The 21921-nt window shown below is 46.8% G+C and overlaps 1 protein-coding gene and 1 pseudogene across 4 annotated transcripts in view; both read right to left on the bottom strand.

The window, feature by feature from the left end:
- Positions 1–121: 121 nt before the first annotated feature.
- On the bottom strand, positions 122–8600 carry LOC148756031 (ATP synthase peripheral stalk subunit F6, mitochondrial pseudogene; annotated as a pseudogene).
- Positions 8601–14933: 6333 nt separating this feature from the next.
- BCL2L1 (BCL2 like 1) overlaps positions 14934–21921 on the bottom strand; it is a 43944-nt gene continuing 36956 nt past the window's right edge. For all 4 annotated transcript variants that reach the window (XM_019748478.3, XM_019748477.3, XM_019748476.3 and 1 more), the window contains exon 3: positions 14934–16603. In XM_019748478.3, the coding sequence (XP_019604037.1) occupies positions 16466–16603 (138 nt within the window). In that variant the 3' untranslated portion in view covers positions 14934–16465. The remainder of the gene's footprint in view (positions 16604–21921) is intronic.

The raw sequence follows: 21921 nt of genomic DNA, 5'->3' as shown, positions 1-21921 counted from the left end.
AATCTTTACCTGCTATAAAGCCTACGTTATACGTAAAATTAGGCAGTATAGTAGGTGAGGGGCAAGAGTAAGCCACTTTCCAGGGGCTCAGAGCCCAGCTTGTTAGGAAGGGCTTCCTGGAGGAGTAGGGGCTAGGGCTGAATCTTAAAGGGCAGGTGAAATTAGGAAAGGCAAGGAGAAGGGAAGGCATTCCAGGTGCAGGAAATGGCTTCAGCAATGGCAAAGACACTCCTTTATTCAGTCAATTAATAAATACTGAGTATCGACTGTGTGCCAGGTATCAATCCAGGCCCTGGGGATATGTCAGTGAACAAGGCGACAGTCTCTGGCCTCATGGAAGACACATTTCTTTATGGGGGGGAAGGAGAGACAAAAAAGTGAATAAGTATAATATATAGTATAAGTGCTATGAAGAAACAAAACAAAGCAGGAAAAAGGACAGTTAAAAGGCAATTGGGGGGCCGGCCCAGTGGCTCAGTGGGTTGGAGCTCCGTGCTTCCAATGCCGAAGGCTGCCGGTTCGATTCCCACATGGGCCAGTGGGCTCTCAACCACAAGGTTGCCGGTTCAATTCCTTGAGTCCCGCAAGGGATGGTGGGCTCAGCCCCCTGCAACTAAGATTGAACACGGCACCTTGAGCTGAGCTGCCACTGAGCTCTCAGATGGCTCAGTTGGTTGGAGCACATCCTCTCAACTATAAGGTTGCTGGTTCGACTCCCTCAAGGGATGGTGGGCTGCGCCTCCTGCAACTAACAATGGCAACGACCTGGAGCTGAGCTGCGCCCTCCAAAACTAAGATTGAAAGGACAACAACTTGGAAAAAAGTCCTGGAATTACACGCTGTTCTCCAATAAAGTCCTGTTCCCCTTCCCCAATAAAATCTTAAAAAAAAAAAAAAAAAAAGGCAATTGGGGATGGTAGGTAAAGGCCTCTTAGAAGGAGGCACTTGAGAAGAGGTCTGAATGGAATGAGGGAACAAGCCTTGTATCAAAGACAGAGCAGCAAGTGCAAAGACCCTGGGTGGGATTCTGGTTTGTAAGTTTGTGGAACTTCAAGGAGGCGAGTAGAATTACTTGGAGAGTAGTAGGGAGGTGTGTGTTGGGGGAGACGGTTGGTTTTGGGGTGGAAAGCAGATTATATAGGGCCTCATGGGATTTTATGCTAAGTGTGATGGGAAGTTGCTTCAGTCTGGCTCCTCTGAGAAACAAATGTCAAGAATGAATTAAAGATGTGAGGAGATATGTTGGGGTTTTGCCTCTGAAAGATAAAGGAGAGAGGGAGCAGGAAAAGGTGAGAACCTTGTGGAAGGAGAGAGGGAAGGAAAGAAGATTGGGTAGGAAGAGCCTCTGACTTCAGTATGCTGTATCTGAGTCCAACCAGGAAACAAATCACATAGTAATTTAACAGGGCCTGTTTGATACAAAGAGTTACTAAGTTTACACAAGACAGTAACTATAAAGATGCAAAGATAACTTTAAAGGGTGTCCTAGGGAGCATGCTTAAGGAAGGATATATTTGGAAGAGGGGAGCCTTCCCCAAGCTGGGGTTCAGACCTTGTTGGAGGAGGTGTCAGTGAAGCCTACTGGATGGCAGAGAATTTTGCTAGGTTGCCTGGGCCACAGCTGGTCCATAGTCATTAGAAGTCCTCAAAGGCCCAAGGGAGCTGAGGCTGGTGAGTGGGGGAACTGGGGCACCTTTGCAGATGTGAGGCCTAGAGTGTGTGGTATTTGTGTTAGGAGGGTGGCAAGAAGATGGTCCAGACCTGGGGGCTGCAAGGCTACTGATAGACTGTGAACGCTGGGCTCATGGCTGCAGCAGATCACCGTCAGATGTCCTCACACGCTGCTGACCCACCCCACAGCAGCAGCAAGAAAACTCTCTCACACCAGAACCTGAAAGACAAGCTTCCTTTCCTCCTGAAATGTCCTCTTAGCACCCTCTGCTGGCAAAGTTTAGCATCTCACTGTAAAGGAGACAATGCTGAGTCTAGTTCATTATTGTAGAGCAGATACTAAGGGGTGAATTTGGAGATGAGAGGCAATAAATTGATAACTGAAATGGCACCTCTGAGAAAGTCTTAGCCAGGCTAATGGGGATCCCCAGAGCAAAATATGCCCATTAGAGGAGTCCTGTATTGGGCAATATTGACCCATCCCTAGAACCCACTGTGCTCAGTCCTTGGTTGGGAGCCGCCCGGGAGGACTGTGGCCTCAGCACGAATGCTGCAGCAGAACCACAGCAGGTTCTTATGGAGAAAAATTTGAGCAGCACACCTCCATTGATTGACACCCTAGATGCCAATGGAGCAGTTGGGACAACAATGTTCATTCAATCAACAAATACTTAGAGTGTACCAACTGTGCACTGGAGACAGAATGAATGAGACCTCATTTCAGTCTTCATGAATCTGAAGATATGGAATAGGGAAACAGACATCAATCAAATGATCATCCTAATAAATTATAGCACAAATGAGTGTTAAGAAGAGGAGGTACATGGTACTTGGATTGACCAATGGGGGGAACTGACCTAATCTAGAGAAGTCAGGGAGGGTCTCCCAGAGGAAATGTCCTCAGACTTGAGATATGAAGGATGACTGGGTATAAACTAGGTGAAAGGCAGAGAAAGCATGTGCAAAGGCCCTGTGGTAGTGAGGACCACATGTCGTGTTAGAGGAAACAAAGGGTGTCAAAGGGCTGTCAGAGGAGAAAGAAGAGATGGACAAGGGGAGATGGGAAAGTAAGATATTCACACATGGTCTTGGAGTCTCTACTGCCTCTGTTGAAGAGACAAGTTTGCACAAACAGAGAAAGACGGAGCTGAGGGAATATACTGGGGCTAGAGTATGCGGAGCCTTGACGTCCATTTAATTTTTATCTGAGACAGGCAACTGCTTTGGTCCCAGACTCTATTTGGCATGAGGGATCCATTTATTAACCACCTCTTTAGCATGAGAGATGCTGGAAAGCATATAGGAGTCCTACCCTCCAGGTCTCCCAGCCTGTTCAGAGGGACTGGTGGCAAGGCTATAGCCTGCCAGAAACTAGTGGAATAAGAACTACAGGAATGTTTAGTAGTATATTTTGACCCAGACCGTGATGCTTTGCTAGCAGCAGGAGCAGTTGCAACATAACTAAAAATGTTGAAATATGCAGGGAGTAGAATTTGTTTAGATTAATAAATTGCTAAGAAATCATGTTGTAACAAAGAAAATTATCAAAATTGGCCCAGGGAAAATTTAGATGTTGTACTAAGTCAGTTTTTCCCTTACAAGAATGCTGTGTAACAAACAACCCCAAAGCTTGGCAGCTTACAACTTTGAACTATTATTTTTATCTTTCATGGGTCTCTGCTGTGGGTTGGCTGAGGCTCTGCTGGGAACTGCAGGTTTAGTTCTGGGCTATGGGTTGGTATTTTGGTTTGCTAGGTCTGCCATAACAAATACCACAGACTTGGTGGCTTAGGAAACAGGAATGTATTTTCTCACAATTTTGGAGGTTAGAGGTCCAAGATCAGGTGTTGGCAGGATTGGTTTCTTCTGAGGTCTCTCTCCTTAGCTTGTAGGTAGCTGCCTTCTTGCTGTGTCCTCACCTGGTCTTTCCTCTGCGTGTACGTATCCTTAGCATCTCACTGTGTGTCCAGATTTCCTCTTCTTATAAGGACACCAGTCAGATTGGGTTAGGACCTTCCCAAATGATCTCATGTTAACTTCATCACCTCTTTAAAGGTTTTATCTTCAAATACTCTCACATTCTGAGGGATTAGGGATCAGGACTTCAACATGTGAATTTACAGGGGACACATTTCTCCTGTAACAGTTGGGTTGAGGAATATTCCATGTGTTTCCTAGTTCTGGGATCAGCAGACACCTAGGACATGTTCTCCTGAGGGGGCAGAGTGACAGTGGGTACACAAGTTCTTAAAGCCCAGGCTCAGAACTAGTGCACACACACAACCAGTTCCACATTCCACGGGCCAAAGCAAGTCCCACGGTGTCCCGGTTACTTTTGGTGCATTACAAACCACCCCAAAACTTAAGAGGCTTAAAACAACCGTTTTATTATGCCTACTGATTCTATAGGTCAGGAATTCAGGCAGGGAACAGTGGGAACTGCTTACCTCTCCTCTAGAATGTCTGGGGCCTCAGCTGGAAATATTCAAAGGCTGTGGCCAGAATCTTCTGGAGGTGTTTTCACTCACACATCTGGTGGTTGTTGCTGGCTGTCACCTGGGACCTCAGTTGGAACTGTCAACAGGAACACACCTCTTTGTGGCACCCCAGGTGGTCTCTCTGTGTGGGCTGGTTTAGGCTCCCTCAGACCATGGTGAGGGGGTTCCAAGAGAGCAAGAGGGAAGTATATTGCATCTTTATAATCTAGCCTCAGAAGACACAAAGCATCACTTCTGCCAAACCCTGTTGGCAAAGGCACTCACCAGGGTCAACCCTGTTTCAAGAAGGAGAGGACATAGACTTGATGGGGGGACAGCAAAATCACAACGTAAGATGTGAGATGAATATGAGATGGGAAGTATTGTTGTGGTCATCTTTGGAAAATACAGGCTGCCATTCACAGTCAAGCCCAACACTGATATGGGTAGAAAAATGTCCTCCAGCAGAGTGCACGTGGCAAGCATGGGGAGGGAAGGCAGAATTGTGAGCAAAGAATACAACCTATCATAGATATGTAGAAATAACGGAGACAAAATCAAGTTAACAGAAACGAAAACTGACCACGTTAAATTGGATATTGACCAAAATTCAAACAGAGAATAAAGTTTTGACATTTACGTCATCAAATTTGACCTGAAAAAATTGGACCGATTAGAGATAATGGACATAGTAAACAACGTATAATGGCAGGAAACTGGTGAACTCAGATAGAGACTGAAAATGACTGAGAGAAGAATTAAATTTTCATGTTGGCATTTACTCCATGAAACCAAGTGATTGTCATTAAAAAGAATAATTTTGTGAAATTAAATTTAAAATAGGAAACATTAGAAATAGTTTAATTTTGGTCATAAAATAACTGATCAAGGAATTAAATTGTTTTCACGCAGCTTGCTCAAGAAAACTGTCTTGATGTATTAGAATTGGTGTACTTCTGATAAAAATAATTGGGTTCAAAACTCAGTCAAAATAGTCTTGGAGTGAGGTCAAAACATTTGGGTTAAAATATCTTGTAATATTAAGTTTCTGTAAAAAAAAAAAGGAAGAAACTCAAAAGACAATTGAGGAACTAAAAAGTATTTGTATGTATGAGAGATCAAGGGCTGATTTCCTTAATATGTTTTTTAAAAAATCCGTCTGACCAATCAGTAAGAAAAAAACAGGAATGCAGTAGAAAGTGAGCAAAAGTCATTACCATGGAGATTAGAGAAAAACAAAACAAAACAAATGGCTTAAAATTTCTTATGGAAAAGTTCAAACATACAGAAAAGAATAGTTTAACAAAACGTTATGTGCCTCCCAGCATCCACAATTATCTTCTTAGGGCCCATTCATTTCCCTACCCCCGCCCCTGAATTATTTTAATAAATTCCAGGTGTCAATTATTTCATCCTTAAATATTTCAGTAGGTCTCTAAACTATGAGAACTGTTTTAATATACATGACCAAAATACTACTAATATACATAAAAAGTCTTACCAATATTTCCTTAATATCAAACATCCAGTCAGTATGCAAATTTCCCTAATTGCCTCATAAAAGCTTTATTTATTTGAATTTTCTTGGAATGAGGATCCACTTTAAATCTAAAGACTGCAGTTGGTCCTCTGAAGCGTTGTCTGGTTTTGGTATCAGGGTAATTCCCTTGCCTCCTCTTCTGTTTTCTGGAAGAGATTGTGTAGAAATAGTGTTAATTCTTCTTTAACCATTTGGTAGAATTCTCCAGTGACATCATCTGGGCCTGGAGATTTTTTGTGTGTATAGGGAGTTTTTAAATTACAAATTCAATTTCATTAACTGTTATAAGGCTATTCACATGATCTGTTTCATATTGGGTGAATTGTGGTAGCTTGTTCTTTTCAAATAATTGGTCCATTTTATCGATGTTGCATTTACTGCTATAAATTTCCCTCTAAACCCTGCTTTTACTTCATCCCATAAGTTTTCGTGTGTTGCATTTTCATTTGTCTCTAACTTTTTTTTTTTTTAAGTTGTGAAATGTGTATTTATTCTGCTACTTCTGATCAGTTGTACAACTTATCTAGGACAAATTACCAGATAAATTTTACATTATTTCCTCAGGACTGGGGTTTATCAATGACTTCAAATTTGGGGTCTTCCAATTTGAAGTCAGGGAACGCATTCATGTTTGCTTTACCATACATTTGCTTAAGCTTATAAAGCTCCCTCTCCAAATCCTGCTGATATTCTGGGCCAGTATCAACAGGTCCTCCAGACGACTGTCACTGAGTTCTGCATTCTCTAATCTTGTCCACAAAGAGTTTCTGTACAGGATCAAGTTCCTTATTAAATGCCACTGCTGTAACACCAATATTCTTCTTCAAATGGACTGAGACTACAGACTGAATGACAGAGGAAAACCTGAAGAGCCTCTGAAGAATCATGGTGATTCTGTGACTTGCACTCAGTCCGGAGCCGCCACCACCGTTCTAAGTATTTTTTAATTTCCCTTGTGATTTCTTCTTTGACTTATTACTTATTTAACAGTGTGTTATTTAATTTCCACATATTTGTGAATTTTCCAGTTTTCCTTCTGTTCTTGATGTCTACATTTATTTCAGTGGTCGGAGGAGATACACTATATGATTTCAATCTTTTAACTTTATTGACACTTGTTTTGTGGTCTACCATACAGACTATCTTGGGGAAAATTTCATGTGCACTAAAGAACGGGTATTCTGCTGTTTGTGGAGAGTTCTGTAGATGTCTGTTAGGTCCAATTGTTTATAGTGTTGCTTAAGTCCTCTATTTCTTATTACTTCCTTGTAGGTATATTTTTAGGATATTTCCTTAATGGTCACCATGGGGATTACAGTTAACATCTTAAATTTATAACAATATAGTTTGAATTGATACCAATTTAGCTTCAATAACATGCAAAAACTGCTCCTATACATCTCCATGCCTCCCCTTTGTATTCTTTGTCACAAATTATATCTTTAGGCATCGTGTGCCCATTAACATAGATTTCTAATTATTTATTTATTTATTAAGATTTTATTAGGGAAGGGGAACAGTGTGTATTTCCAGGATTTTATTGGGGAACAGCGTGTTTTTCCCAGGACCCATCAGCTCCAAGTCAAGTTGTCCTTCAATGTTAGTTGTGGAGGGCGCAGCTCAGCTCCAAGGCCAGTTGCCGTTTTCAATCTAGTTGGGGGGGGGGGGGCGCAGCCCACCATCCCTCGATCGATTGGCAACCTTGCTGTTAAGAGCGCGTGCTCGAACCAACTGAGCCATCCCGGCAGCCCCTCCAGAAGCTTAGCGGCAGCTCAATGTCTTCAATCTAGTTGTGGAGGGTGCAGCTCACTGGCCCATGTGGGAATCGAACCGGCAACCTTGTTTTTCAGAGCTCCCACTCTAACCAACTGAGCCATCCGCCACCCCTATGCACTTATATTTTAAATCATGTAGGGAATAAAGACAGTTACAAACCAAAAATACAATAATTCTTCTTTTATAATTACTTATGTAGTATTTCTATGTATGTCTTCAAGTTTCACTGATTTCTGCTCTTATCTTTATAATTTTCTTTCTTCTGCTTGCCTTGAGCTTACTTTGTTCTTCTTTTTCTAGGTCTTTGAGGTGGGAGCTTAGGTGATTGAATTGAGACTTTTTATTTTTTGTGATGTACGTAGTACTTATTGGATAAATTTTCCTTTTGGCTCTGCTTTAACTGTGTCCCACAATTTTTGATATGTTGTAGTTTCCTTTCATTCAGTTCAATGCATTTTTAAAAATTCCCTGAGACTTCCTCTTTGGCCCATAAATTATTTAGAAATGTGTTATTTAGTTTCCAAGTGTTTGGAGAGTTTTATGTTATCTTTCAGTTACTGATTTTTAGTTTAGTTCCATTGAGGTCAGAGAATACATTTAGTATGATTTCAATTCTTTTAAATTTGTTGAGATTTATTTTATGACCCAGAATATGATCTATCTTGGTATATAATTAGTGGGCACTTGGAAAGAATATGTTGAGTGTTTGATAAATGCCAACCTGCATATATATTTGAAGTTTCTTACAGACAGCATATACTTGTCTTAAAAAAAATCACTCTATCAATATCTGTCTTTTAATTTGTATGTTTAGACAATTATACTTAATGTAATTATTTGTATGTTAAGACATGTCTCCCAATTTTATTTTGTTTTCTGTGAATTCTCTCTGTTATTCATTTCTCTCTTTTTTTCTTTTTTCTGCCTTCCTGTGGGTTATTTGAATATTTTCTTAGAATTCCATTTTAACGTACTATAGTGTTTTTGAGTGTGTCTCTTTGTTTAGCTTTTTTAGTGGCGGTTGTAGGTGTTACATTGCATATACACAACTTATCAGTCTACTGGTGTCATCAGTTTCCCAGTTTGAGTGGAATGTAGACACTTTACCGTCCTTTATGTCCCTTTACCCACTTTCATACTGCTGGGAAGGGGGTGGGGTGGGTGGAATTCTGGGCTCCCAGTGCGGTCTCCATTGACATTGTGGACCTCAAGAGAGGGCTCATAATGGCCAGCAGAGATGAAAGTTCTGGTTCCCTAGCCTTATCTTACACTATCCCACATTTGTTGGGGGTCGGGTCACCTTGACTCATAAGGATGGAAGTCTAGGCTCCCCACTTGGCCTTTGCTGATGTGGATGGGGCCGTAGTTTTTTCAGTGGTGTTTGGCTGGACTAAAGCTGTGATTGTCTAAAATTTTTTTGTCTTGCTAGATTGTTCCTTTCCTAATCCTTTACCTAGAGAGAGCAAGCTTTTGTTGGGGCTGTTTTTTTGTTTGTTTGTTTTGTTTTGTTTTTTCTCCTTTTCTTTGGCTCTTTTGGGTAGCCACTTCCAGCTTCTTCAGCTCCAAGTCTGGGATCTCTGAGGCAGAAAGAAAACCCAGGGAACTCAGCATGTCATTCCTCAGGTCCTGAAGCCCATGGTTGATTGGCTTTCTCTCCACCTTTCTGAATTTTCTTAGCTTGTTTTACATACAATGTCCGGGGTTTTTCATTTGACTTAGCAGGAGAAATAGGGAAAATTACATCTGCTCCATCTTCCCGGAAGTGGAAGTAGAGAAGCAAGGTCATTCGTCCTGAGGATTTTCCCCAAGTCTGCATTCTACTGATTCAGATTTGACTTTTTGACAAGACTTTTTGAAACCATGGGTGTTCTGTGTTCTCTGGCCAGGAGACACTTGATGCCGAGCTATCTTTGGTGCCATTTGCAGCCTTTGTTGGTCATTAACTTATTAGGGGTACAGATGGCTTTCAAATTATTAAAAGATGCCAACCTCAATTAAAGTTTTGAAAAAGAAATGTTAAAGCATGAGATACTATTTTTTAATCAACCAGATTGACAAAGATCAAAGAGTGTTAACAGAGATGTTGGCCAAGGTGCAGGAGACAGGCAGTTTCACAGGATGCCAGCTGTGGCTATCTCCATCAATATGACAAATGCATACACCCTTTGGCCCAGCAATTCTACTGCTCTGAATTTCCTTTGGATACATACCCATGTGTGTAGAATGATGGACATGTGATGTTGTTCATTGCGGTATTGTTTGGATTAGCAACAGTTGAGAACTACCAAATTGTTCCTCCCTCAAGCAGAGTTTCTCAACTGGTATACTACAAAGTTTCACAAGTTCTGGGAGATGTGTTGGTGCCCCAGCTATTGCCCTCAGCCTACCTTCAGAGGTCATGTGCAGCTTTGGTGGACACGTCTCATTCAAGGGAACAGGCACCTGTGTCTCTTTGGTCATAGGTTTATAGTTGGCCCAAGCATGGGGCAGGCAGGAAGTGCCAAATGCTGAGGAAAAATAACCGAGGAACAGCCGTCAGCCAACGAGGGATGGAATTTGGTGGATAAATACCTTGTGTTCTTGCCCCTAGAATGTTCCACAGGTCTTTCAAAGGATGCCCTGGGAAGAAGGTTCATTGCCGGAAGTGGCAACTTAATCGACATTGCACCCTGTATTGGCTTGCTGTCGTTCCCTGCCTCACTGCACTACTGCCCTGGGATCAAAACTGCTCACACCTGAATCCTTATTTTAGGCTTTGCTTTTGGGGGATATGCATACTAAGGTTAGAGTTTGGGACAGTTGGAGCCCCTAGACTAGTCCCCTCAGGGGTCCTTGGAGCACTGGTCATGAGGCGCAGGGGCTCTGGCAGCACAGCCTGATAAAATTTATGTAGTGTTTATGGTGCCAGATACCATTCTTAAGTACTTTACAAGCCTGAAATCTGCATAAATTCTGCATCAGGTAGGTATAATTATCACCCTCATTTTACAGGTGAAGAAACTCAGGCACAGAGAGGTGAAGTCACTTGCCCAAGGGCACCCAGCTGCCCAAGGCCGTCTAGTTGCAGAGTCTTGCTCCTAACCACTGCACTAGCCTGTCTCTCCCCTGGCCCCTGCTGCCCCGCCAGGAGGAGCTGAGCACGGTTAAGGTTGGGCTCTTCCTTCTTGGACATGTATTGCAGTGGTCAGCCGCAGAGCACCTGGGATCCCAACTTGGAAGAGCACGCACCCTCTGCAAAGCCCATGGAGCCATTGGAGGAGTTTGTTTTCCAGGTGCCCAGGGGGCATGGCAGGAAGCCGAGGTGAGATTGATGTGCCTAAAAGGGACGTCCAACCAGCTGCAGAAGGACGTTCTGCCACATAAATGGTGTACAGATACGGGCCTTCCCATTAGTTTTGTTTATTGTTATTCTTTTTACAAAGCAATAAGACAGGGCAGTTTTGTTTTGCTTGGGGAGAGGTTGTTTTTGACGTCAGTGCAATTTGAGCCAAGCCTTCCTGATGTGGGAACTGTTCATTTCCCACTCAGCAACAAATTTACAAACCATCTTGTTGGCTAAGCTCCTACATTGTTTATATTCTTTTTTATTTTCAGAAGATACTTTTTTTAAACTTGTGTCCATTTTCTTGGTTTTAAGAATGACTTCCTCAGATTTTAAGATTGACATGTTAAAACTTTGTAGTAAGATCACTTACATTTCATAAGAATTCACAAGGCTCCTTATCATGGAATTAGTCAGGCTAATTATTCATGTGTGAACCTACTGAGATGGCATGGTTTAAATAATTTCAGAGGTAATTCGTACTTCACATGCCTAGAATTCTAACATCAGTGCATGGATATTTATTAAACGTCAAAGAAGACATAAATTTAGAGAGATCATATGCGTTTATTTCTATTTCAGATATATTAAGAAAAAGTTCTTGTTATTTTTGCCTCATGACAAAGGCTGTGATGGTGAAGAGAGAAAAATGGAGAACTGGACATTATGTAATCAATTTGATCATGATATAAGTCGTTGTTTTTGGCATGACTTGTTAATTTTTAAAAATTGCACAAGCGGGGTGACTGGTTAGCTCAGTTGGTTAGAGCGTAGCGCTGATAACACCAAGGTTGCCGGTTCAATCCCTGCATGGGCCACTGTGAGCTGCGCCCTCCTTAAGGAAAAACAAATTGCACAAACAATGCACACAATCATTATCTTAAACTTTTATAGAATTCAGAAGAGTGTAGAAAAGTCAAAGCTAACTTTCAACCCTTGGCTTGTTAAAAGATTTTTAAAAAATCATGAATAGGTGTTAAATTTCACCAAATACTATTTTGATATTTACTGAAATACCATAAGGATTTTCTTTGTTAATGTTTTAATACAATGAATTACATTGAAAGATTTCTTATACTGAGTCAATCGTGTTTACCTGGAATAAACTCTACTAGGTCATGATGTATTATTATTTTTATATGTTGTTAGATTTGCTTTGTTAATATTATACTTAGAACTTTGGCTTGCATGTTTATAAGTAAATTGGCCTAGATTCCTTTCCTTTCTTCCCTCCCTCTCTTCCTTTGTGTTATATACAGCCTTGCCCAGTTTTAATTAATTATCATTTTCTCAAAACAAACAAACAAACACACACAAAAACCAAACAAACTTCATCATCGACAGCTATGGATAGATCATCCAAACAGAAAAAAAAAAAAAAAAATCAAAAGCTTTACATCAGTTCCTGTGTTCTGGAACTCGACATTATTTTAAAATACCCAAAGTGAAAAAGTTCATTTGGATTTGAAATCCATTGATAACATTATATTTGTCAATTAAAGAAAGGGAGAATTATTTGAGCATTTAAATATACTTTTAATTGTAAGCTTTGGAATGGTTTAAAATCCTTGTTATCACCTACTTAAGATTACAAGGTTTCTTGTCGATGTTGACTATCAAAAATCTGAAGAGATCATTAATAAGCCTTGGTCAGGAATTGTGTAAAGTATTTCGAACATAAAACCTCATATAAAAAAGTTGCATTTACAGGAAAAAGATCAAGTTCCTTAAGAAATAAATTTTAAAATAATGTTTTCAGATGTTTTAATCAAAATTAATACTTCATATCCTCTCTAGGAAATATGTTGTCTTTCATTTCTCTCACAAAATATAATATATAGAAATGAGGTGAATTTTCTCCCAGACCTACACAGACAATCCGAAAGTCGGAAAACCCTTCTAGCTTTCCCTTTCAAATATTTATTTATTTATTTAAGATTTTATTGGGGAAGGGGAACAGGACTTTATTGGGGCACAGTGTGTACTTCCGGGACTTTTCCAAGTCAAGTTGTTGTCTTTTCAATCTTAGTTGTGCAGGGCGCAGCTCAGCTCCAGGTCGTTGCCCGGTTGTTAGTTGCAGGGGGCACAGCCCACCATCCCTTGTGGGAGTCGAACACTGTAACCTTATGGTTGAGAGAACGCACTCCAACCAACTGAGCCACTGGTCCGCACCCCCTTTCCAATATTTTGTGTGTGTGACAGGTTTAAGATTGGGAATCACTCAGAAGTCTGGTTAAAATTTTTGTGGATTACTATGTATAGCTAGAAAAAAGAATGAAGCTGCCATGAGTTAACTGTTGAAGCTACATGATGAGTACATGGGGATTCATATATGAACACGGCAACTTCTATAAGACATATTATTTAGGTGTAAAAAGTAAGGCACAGTGCGTCTGTTACCATTTGTGCAAAAAAAAAATAAAAGGGGGGGGTAAAATATATTGATATCTATGTATTTTCCTGTATGTGAAAAGATGTTTCTGGAAGAATATCAAGAATCTGGGGAAGGGACTTGAGTGGCTAGGTAAGGGCCAGAGGCCAGGGACGCTTCGTGGTCATAGGGGTGTGTGAGAGGCTGGAGGCTTTAGTCTTAAACTAAGGAGTATGGTGATCCTGAGCCCCAGGAGAGGCGTGGCGAGCTCTGAACCTGGTCGCCAAGGGTTGGAAGCGCAGCCAGCCTTCTGGTGAACAAGGATGGAGAGGCTTTCAGGTCGCATCCCCCGGCCACCAGGAGGTAGTCAAGCCCGCTCCTGAAAGCGGGCGGGGCGGAACTCCAGAGGCAGGTCCCGCCTCCAGGCCCGTCCCCCTGCTGGAGCGCCCGCCCCGGGAGTCCCCGCTCCCTTTCCAGACCCCTCCCCGTCCTCTGGCCGTAGCCACTTGGAACTTGGTGAGGAGCGCCTCCTCCCTTCTCCTGGGTAGCCCACGCCACGGCGGGGTCGTCGCTGCATCCCCTGTCCCCCCAACATCCAGTCCTCCCCCAAGCTGTTGGGTTATCTCATTCAATCTTGACTACCATCGCCTGAGATGGGTTCTGCCATCATACCCATGTCATAGAGGGAGAAGCTGGGACATGGAGGTTGCCCAAAGACTAGGAATAGTGACCCAGGATACAGTGGACCTGTCCACCCTCAGAAATTGAGCCTGAACCAAACCATGGCTTCTTTTCCACTCTGCTCCCCCTTCAGAACCTTCTTTACACAGCAGCCAGAGGGCGCTTATATCATTCCCCAACTTACAACCTTCCTCTGGCTCTCGCTGCCCTCAGGACCAAGTTCAGTCCCCTCACCCCATCTCTCCGGCATCATAGTGACCCAGGAGCCCCTTCAACTCGACACACCAACTTTCCTTCGGCCTGAATACATCTCTTGTTCATCGTGAGCATTTGCTTCTGCATCAGGACCACTCTTCTTGCCTCCCAGCTTCTTTAACTCTTAAACATTCTTCAGGCCCTGGGGTCACTTCTTCCAGGGAGTCCTCCCTGACTCCCAAACTCAGGTCCCATATTAAATGCTGTCGGAACACTCACAATGAGCCTCTTGGGAGCACTGGCCTCAGACATTTTTTAACTATAATAGCATCATCATTCCAAAACCTTGAATCAGCCTTGACTCCTCTTACTCTATAATCTTTAATCCATCAGCTGACCTTGTGAGATCTACCTTTAAAATGTTATCTCAACTCTGACCTTTTTTTATCTCCTTCCCCACTAAGTCCTTGAAGTCTTGCCATGCTTCTTCATGGTCATCCTGTTTCCATCTTTGTCCTGCAACAGCTATCCTTATATTTGTCCAGTCTGTCTGTCTCCAAGATTAGAATGGAAGCTCCATACAGACAAGCGCCTCATTCACTGCAGAATCCCGAGCCTAGGACTACGCCCATGACTATTTGAGTGTTTCTCCCACTAGAATGTCAGCCCTGAGGGCAGGGACTGTCTGTCCTGTTCACACACAGCCCTACTGTCCAGCATACAGCAGATGTTCAATAAAAAAACCAGTCAATGTACAGGCGAGGAAACTCAGAGGGAGGAAGGAACTCACCCAAGGGCCTCCCTCTGAGGGCAGAGCCAGCACCAGTACCCGCTTTCCTGCAGCCTGTCAGCCAAGCAGCCCCTTCTTTCCCGACTCGGAGCACACAAGAGCCCAGGCCCTTTGTTCACTGAGTCAACACAGTTTATTACTGAACTGCACTTTCACCTTCACACAGACTATTTCAAAGAGCTGGAAAAGTGTGGGGCGGGGGTTGGGGGAGGGACAGGTGCCCCCAGGAGCCAGGACCCCTGGCTGGCGTCCCCGGACCAGGGCAGGGGAGGGAGCCTCAGGCTGTTCAATCTCTGGGCACCAGCTCTCCACGTGCACACGCACAGCAAGCCAGCAGCTCCTCACACATAAATACAGACACGCTTAACAAAAATAGTATATCATCTTCACAAGGAATAAAAACTAGTCTCGAATATGTACAGCAGAGAGCCTGGGGTGGCCAGGCTAGGCCAGGATCCCCAGGGATGAGACAGGCCATGGGTGGAGCAGAGGAGAGAGGCCTGAAAGGCTCTGGGCCAGGCCACTCTGACCTGGCAGCCCCGCTCCCCAGGCTGAACGGGGGTGTGGCACAGATCTGTTTGGCCAGGCAGGACTGGCCCCTCCAGCCAGCCTCACCTCCCCCCTGCGCACCAGGCTCTCCTCTCTGCCCTTCCTGCCTGAGGTAGGGAAGACCCTAGGGCTCCCATAGCTGCTCCCTGTAGCTCCCCTTCGCCTCTGGGCCAAGGCCCCTGAACCCCTGGACCCCGTGGGCAGCAGCCCAAGGCATGCCACAGGCTGATCTCCTTGCAGGAAGTGAGGCAGCTGAGGCCATAAACAGCTCTGGGACACCTGTCTCGGGCCCAGTTGGTCCCTCAGTCACGGTCATGGGAGCCAGGGGAGGGAAGGGGACGGGAACCGGGGTAGTGCTAAACTGCAAGGGCCACCATAGCTTTGGCGTGGGGTGCTTCCTGCAGCTACAGCCCCTTCCCTCCCAGAGGGGGTGAGGGGTAGCTGGCCTATAGCCAGAGGCCTCCAGAGGACATGGGATTGGGAGTGGGGACTTGGCCAGGCTGGAGGTGAGGAGGGGTCCTGGTCCTGTTTCTTTATCCCAAGCAGCCTGAATCCCTAATTAGTCAGAGTGGCCCCTAAGTGGCTATTGTAGGGTGGGGATGAAAGGGAGGGGAGCCCAGGTCCTCGGGGTGGGGGAGAAGAATAAGAAATGATTAATTCTGAGGCCACAAACATCAAAAGGAAGGCAATCTAGTCTGTCTTTCTGGGAAAAAGGGTCAGCAAAATTTCCAGCTCCCTGGCAGGAAAGCATTCTCGGGGAGGCTAAGGGTTAAGGGGGTTCCACCAAATAGGCAGGGCCCTCCAGCCCCCAGCCGCAAACCCCCACACACCTGCCAGCTTCCATGGGGCAGATTTTGGGGAAAATTTGTGGGTTTTGAGGCCAGGAGAACTGAGGTGTGGGGGAAGGAGGCTCTCACAAAAGCATGATAGATTCTAGAAAACTAACTACGGGGGACCATGTGTAGGCCCAACCCTGTGCTGGATGGGTGGTCATGGGCTGCACGTAGTGGTTCTCCTGGTGGCAACGTGGCTGGAAGGAGGGATGTGGTGGGGGCAGGACGGGGGTGGGAGGGAGTGGGTGGTCAGTGTCTGGTCATTTCCGACTGAAGAGCGAGCCCAGCAGAACCACGCCAGCCAAAGTCACGCCCGTCAGGACCCAGCGGTTGAAGCGCTCCTGGCCCTTCCGGCTCTCGGCTGCTGCATTGTTCCCGTAGAGTTCCACAAAAGTGTCCTGCAGGGAGACAGAAGAGAAGGGAAGGTGTTGTTTGAGTCCTCAAACAGTAATGTGGGTGGGTGGGAGAAAGGGGGCCACCTGCACACGATGGCCTTGGTGATTTGAAAAACTAGCCACATGTGTCCATTCTGGGCCAAAGGGTACAGGGATGCCGTTCCTGACACCACAGCTGGGGATCACCAACCCATTTTATTGCTGAGAAAACAGGTGCAACGTAGGGCAAGAGCTTTGTCCAAGGTCAGACAGCTAGGAAGTGGTACTCTAGAACCTGAGGTGAGAAAGAGATGGGCAGGGTCAGGGAACGACAGGCCCAATGTCTGGAGCAGAGTGAAGAGGGAGGGAGGCATAGGAGAGACGAGGGGGCAGGGGTGAGGGAGAGCTGGACTATGTATGGTCTGGAAGCCACAGAGAAGCTTGAAGTAGAGTCTGAGAAAGCCAGCCTCAGCCTTTCCACTGCCGTGATGGAGGGAGGGAGGGAGAGAAAAGGGACAGAGCAGGTCCGAGCCTCGTGGCCAAGGGCTCCTCCTTCCTCTGGAGGGAGCCTTTGTCCAGAGCAGGCTGATGGTGGGCAGAGCAGGGCAGAGTGGAGGGTAACAACCATGCAGGATGGGGATGGGTCTAAGGTCCTGTCCCTGTCCCCAGCGCTGGGGGCATGACTCTAGGCCCAGGAGGAGTGAGCAGCAGCCCGCAGAAGATAGTCAGGAGGGAAGCACATGATATGGGGAGGGTGGAGCTTCGGGTTCAATTCCCCAGCCCAGGGCGGAGCCAGCCTGTGGGGCAGGGAGAGGGGAGCGTGGAGCACCCTTAATGAGGAGCTGGCCATCCCATTTGTCCTTTAATCCTCCCAGCAATGCTGCAAAGCAGGCTTTCTCTCCCCATTTGGGGACCAGGAAGCTGGGCCTCTGAGGGAGGAGGGACTTGCTAGGTCACCCAGCTTTGTCAGTGACGGAACCAGAATCCAAGCCTGGTGTCTGGCGCCTAGAAATCAGTGTGCTGTGTGTGTCTAGGGAGGGAATGAATCACTGGCTGATTCCACAGCCTATGCTCTTGCCTCTCCACCAAGAGTTCACACCCTTGGCCCACATTTCCATCTGGTCCCAACTGGCTGAGTGGTGGCTGCTTCCTCAGACAGGGCCTCCATCTCCAGTGCGTCCCAGGTCCCACCTGGCTAGTCTGCTCACTCCGATACCTGCCTGGCCCCACTTCTGGTCTCGATGGCCCTTCCCCTTGGTCCATGCTCCACACGGAGAAGATTCGTAACAAGAGACCAGATCCTGGCAAGCCTGTGCTAGGTCCTCCACAGCCTTCCCTGGCACTTAGAAAGCCGGTGTCATTGCTGTTCGTACGTATTCCTGTTACTTACTCTAGAGGAGCGCCATGGGCACGGAGCTGCCAACGCGACTCCGACAACCCTCAACATTCATTAAGCCATTGAGGAGCGGCAGAGGCATCAGCCAGAGTCCTCACCACAAAGCTTCCCACCTTCTGGGGAAAAGGGGGAAAGCGGGTGGATGGGGAACCGCCCTGAACCTTGCCGAGGCTTCCCATCACACCTGGATACCCACCTACCGGCCAGCAAGGCCTGGGGGGACCTGGCCCCGCCCACTGCACATTCCACATGGAGCACCAGCCTCCTCCTTGTGTTCCTCTAGTATCTGCTGAGCTCGGGAGTTTGCTGTTCTCCTTCCTGGAGCACTTGACCTCAGATGTCTCCTGCCTCACTCCCTCATTTCACTCCCGACTCTGCTCAAATGTCATCTCCTCAGAGGCCTTCCCTGGCTACCATGTCTGACATGGTACCCACCCCCGTCTCTCCTGCCTATCTATCCCCTCACCTTGCTTTAGTCTTCGTCTTAGCACTTTTCATAACCAGATTCTACACTCCATTTTTGTTTGATTTACCTCCTGCACTAGATGTGGCTTCAAGAGGCAGAGATCCTGTCTCATTTCTATACACCCTGTGCCCAGCAGTGTCTGGCACGTAGTTGGTGGTCAACAAATGCCTGAGTAGAACAAAGACATTGCATGCCTGCCACGTGCCAGTCACAGTTATCTCATTTCACCTTCATCAGAATCCCCAGACAAGAGATTTGAACCTCATTTCACGATGAGACAACTGAGGTTTACAGTGGGAAGACCCTGCCTGGGGTCACCCAGCTAACAGGTGACAAAGCCAGGATCAGAACCCAGGACCGCCTGGCTCCAAAGGGAGTGCTGCCACCGCAGAGCATTCCCTAAGTGAGGGCTAGGGGTCCTGTCACTAGTGCTGAATGGATTCCCTGGAAAAGGGGGATGGCGATGGGTGGAGGTGGAGCTTTGGGTCTGGGGAGAGAAGGGCAGCAGCAGCGGCCAGCCTCCTAACTCTCAAGTCTTGTCGCTGCCCAGGCATGGCTGGTGCGGATATGCTTCCCTGTCTCTCCCCCTTCATCCTGGCCAGCCTCCATGGGTGTTGGCAGACAAGAAAATTCGTATAGGAGTTTCAATTTTTCTGATCCCAAGCAAAGTAGGTCCAGGTGGAGTCACAAAAAAGCTGTATCTGTGAGGGGGTAGAGTCCCGCCCGGGCTGTGGGAGCATGGGAGAAGTAAGGCCATGGCCAAAAGGCCCTGGTTGTCTATCCCAAGGGGCCAAATGTCCCACAAGAAACCAGGGACACTGGGTTTGTAGCCAAAGTGGGAGAGGCCTGGCTCCCTCGATGGGAACTTTCCTGAAGTAGAGGGCTGGCAGCCACAGGAAATTTTCGGCTCTAGGGCTGGGCTGGAGTAAATAGGCCCTGTCACTGCAAGGGCACAAAGCACTCACTGTCCAGGAACAGTCATTCCAGGGTGGAGGGAACATTCTCATTTCGGTGCCATGGAGAACAAGGCTCCGACCTGACCAGTCCCCACGTGTGCATTCCTAGCCTGGACAACCCTTGTCTCCACTTCAAGGAGCTCCTTCTCCTGGGGAGGGGAGAGGAGGCTTTCCAAGGGCTGTAGATTCTGGGGATTGCTTTTGCAGAGAGAGCACGAGCAAAATGGGGCGTGCTGTTCCAGGGCGGGTGCTGGGAGGCAGTGGTGTGGGTATATTTAGCCCACGGTTCACACGACACACTTGGAAACAAACACAGCCATTTTCTCAGTGGGCGGCTGCTCTGGATAAATAAACAGGACTGCAAAGCAGCCCAGTCTGGAATAGCAGAGATAAGCTCCCCCTGCTCCTCAGCGGCTCCCATTAGTTTTAGCCAGCGCGGCCTGGTGGGCAGGGAGGTAAGATGGAAGGGTGGCTTGTAGGGAGGTCTCTGATGTCACACAGACTCTCAGGAGACCCAGGCCTGAGAGATGTCTGCATCCTCAGCTGTGTGAGAGCAAATGCGGGAAGTGTCTTTGTAACTGTGACCGCTACGATGGGGATTCACGTGGGGGTTTTCAAGGCCACTGGAGACGAGGCAGTGGCTAACGATCCCCATGGGAGAATCATGGACTCCGAGCCTGGCAGACCCCACGAGCCAGCAATGCCAACCCACCTGCCCATTCTACAGCGTCACACAGCCGGTGTGTGGTAGAGCTTGGATTAGGAACTGGGGTCTTCCGACTTGGCACTGGGGCCCTTCAGAATGGTGAGACAAGAACCAGGGGTCATAGAAGAAGCCAAGGCCTCCCACGGCCGGTCACACACGAGGAATGGCCCCACCCCACCGGCCCCACATGTGCCTCTGCTAACCCTGTGTCCACTAACTGGCCACCCTCCCACATCTCCCTTCCTCAGTTAGCCAAACCCTGCTCAGCTTGCAAGACTCCACTCTGGAGTCCTGTCTTCCCAGAGACCTGCCCTACTAGCCCATCCTTCAACTCTGGGATGAATGTTTCCTAAGTACTCCAGGGTTTATGGACTTTCATTTACACCACAAATATTTACTAAGCACCTACCACGCTCCAAGCCCAGCACTGGAGACAGCAGTGAGCAAGGCAGACAGGGTTCTGCTTTCATGGAGCTTGTATTCTAGTCTGTGCATGCTCAGTGGGGATGATGTCACTTCCAATGGGGGCAAAGTGAAAAATTCTTGGCTATTACAGTGGTTTGTGGCTCCCCGTGGGGCCACAGCACATGTAGGGATACACCGTACAGCTGTGGTAGTCAAATGTCACGGGAGGGCAACTAGGACATAAAATGTGTAAAAAGACTCCTTAGATGGTGGTGATAAGGAAAAAAGGTTGAGAAACAGTGTCTTAGTGGGAAGCAGAGAGGATAAGAAGAAAGAGAACAGTATCAGAGGTGATGGGGTTTCGAACTCAGTAAGTCATGAGGAGGGGACAGAGAATACCTGGGGGACTGATGCAGAGGGCGTGCTCAGAGGTGTCTCTGGGGAAGAGAGGTTTTTGGAGCCTGGATCTGAATGACAGGGCGGAGGGGCCGAGGACCCGTAACGGGCGAGAAAGCGCGTGCTCCAGCAGAAGCAGCCAGCGTGCAGGCCCCGACGCGGGAAGCAGAGGCAGGTGTCCTTAGGTTGAGGCCCTCTGTCTGTGTCGGTCTCCCCTATCAGTCTGGGGGGCTCAGTGCAGGCAGCGACCAAGGCTGACCCCTGTCTGAAGCCAGGGACCCAGCCAGACAGGCACAGACTGACTTCAGCAAGATCTCTGTCTGCCCAGAGGCAGCCAACTGAACAGTGCAGGTCGCCGAGCCAGTGGCCACCCTGGAGAAGTCAGGGGAAAGGCTGGCACAACGTCGTCCCTGGGGCAGTGGCCCAGGTACCGGCAGACCCCCCCCCCCCCGGCCCCCGTCGGGGCTGCAGTGCAGCCCCTGCTTGAACTTGATCACTCCTCCAATCCCACCTCCCACGTTGCCACACTTCTTACTTAGCAGTGTGACTGTGAGCAGGTCACTTCACCTCTCCGGCTCCTAGTGTCCGCACTTCTTAAATAACAATAAAATAATACCTGTTATAGCAGCAGACCTGTACTACGCATTGGAATGTTCTACCTGTGCCAGGCACTGAGCTAAAGCGTTTTACCCTGACTGGGCCATATTCCCTGATTACATGCACAATCATCGTAACTTGAGTGACTCTTTTTCTGTCTTGTCTCCCCTAGTGGACTGTGTGTTGTTTTGTGACTTGTATTTCCAGAAGGTGCCATTCTAAATGAATCTGATGACCTGGCTGGGCTGCCTGCACCAACAATCTGGACTCGCATCTTTGCTCCTAACCTCGATACAGCACTCGGCTCACTTTCAAAAGCACAGTACTTCCCCAGGCCCCACTGAGGTCCAGGTGCACGCACTTCCGTTATGGAAGGAGGTCCTCATTCTAAGGCCGGGTAAACTGAGGCTCAGAGATACC

Source organism: Rhinolophus sinicus, chromosome 13 (assembly GCF_057876585.1).
Source record: "Rhinolophus sinicus isolate RSI-liver-muscle chromosome 13, RSI-T2T, whole genome shotgun sequence".
NCBI lineage: Eukaryota > Metazoa > Chordata > Mammalia > Chiroptera > Rhinolophidae > Rhinolophus > Rhinolophus sinicus.
Note: the sequence above shows the minus strand (reverse complement) of the source record. Positions and strands in the feature narration are given on the sequence as shown.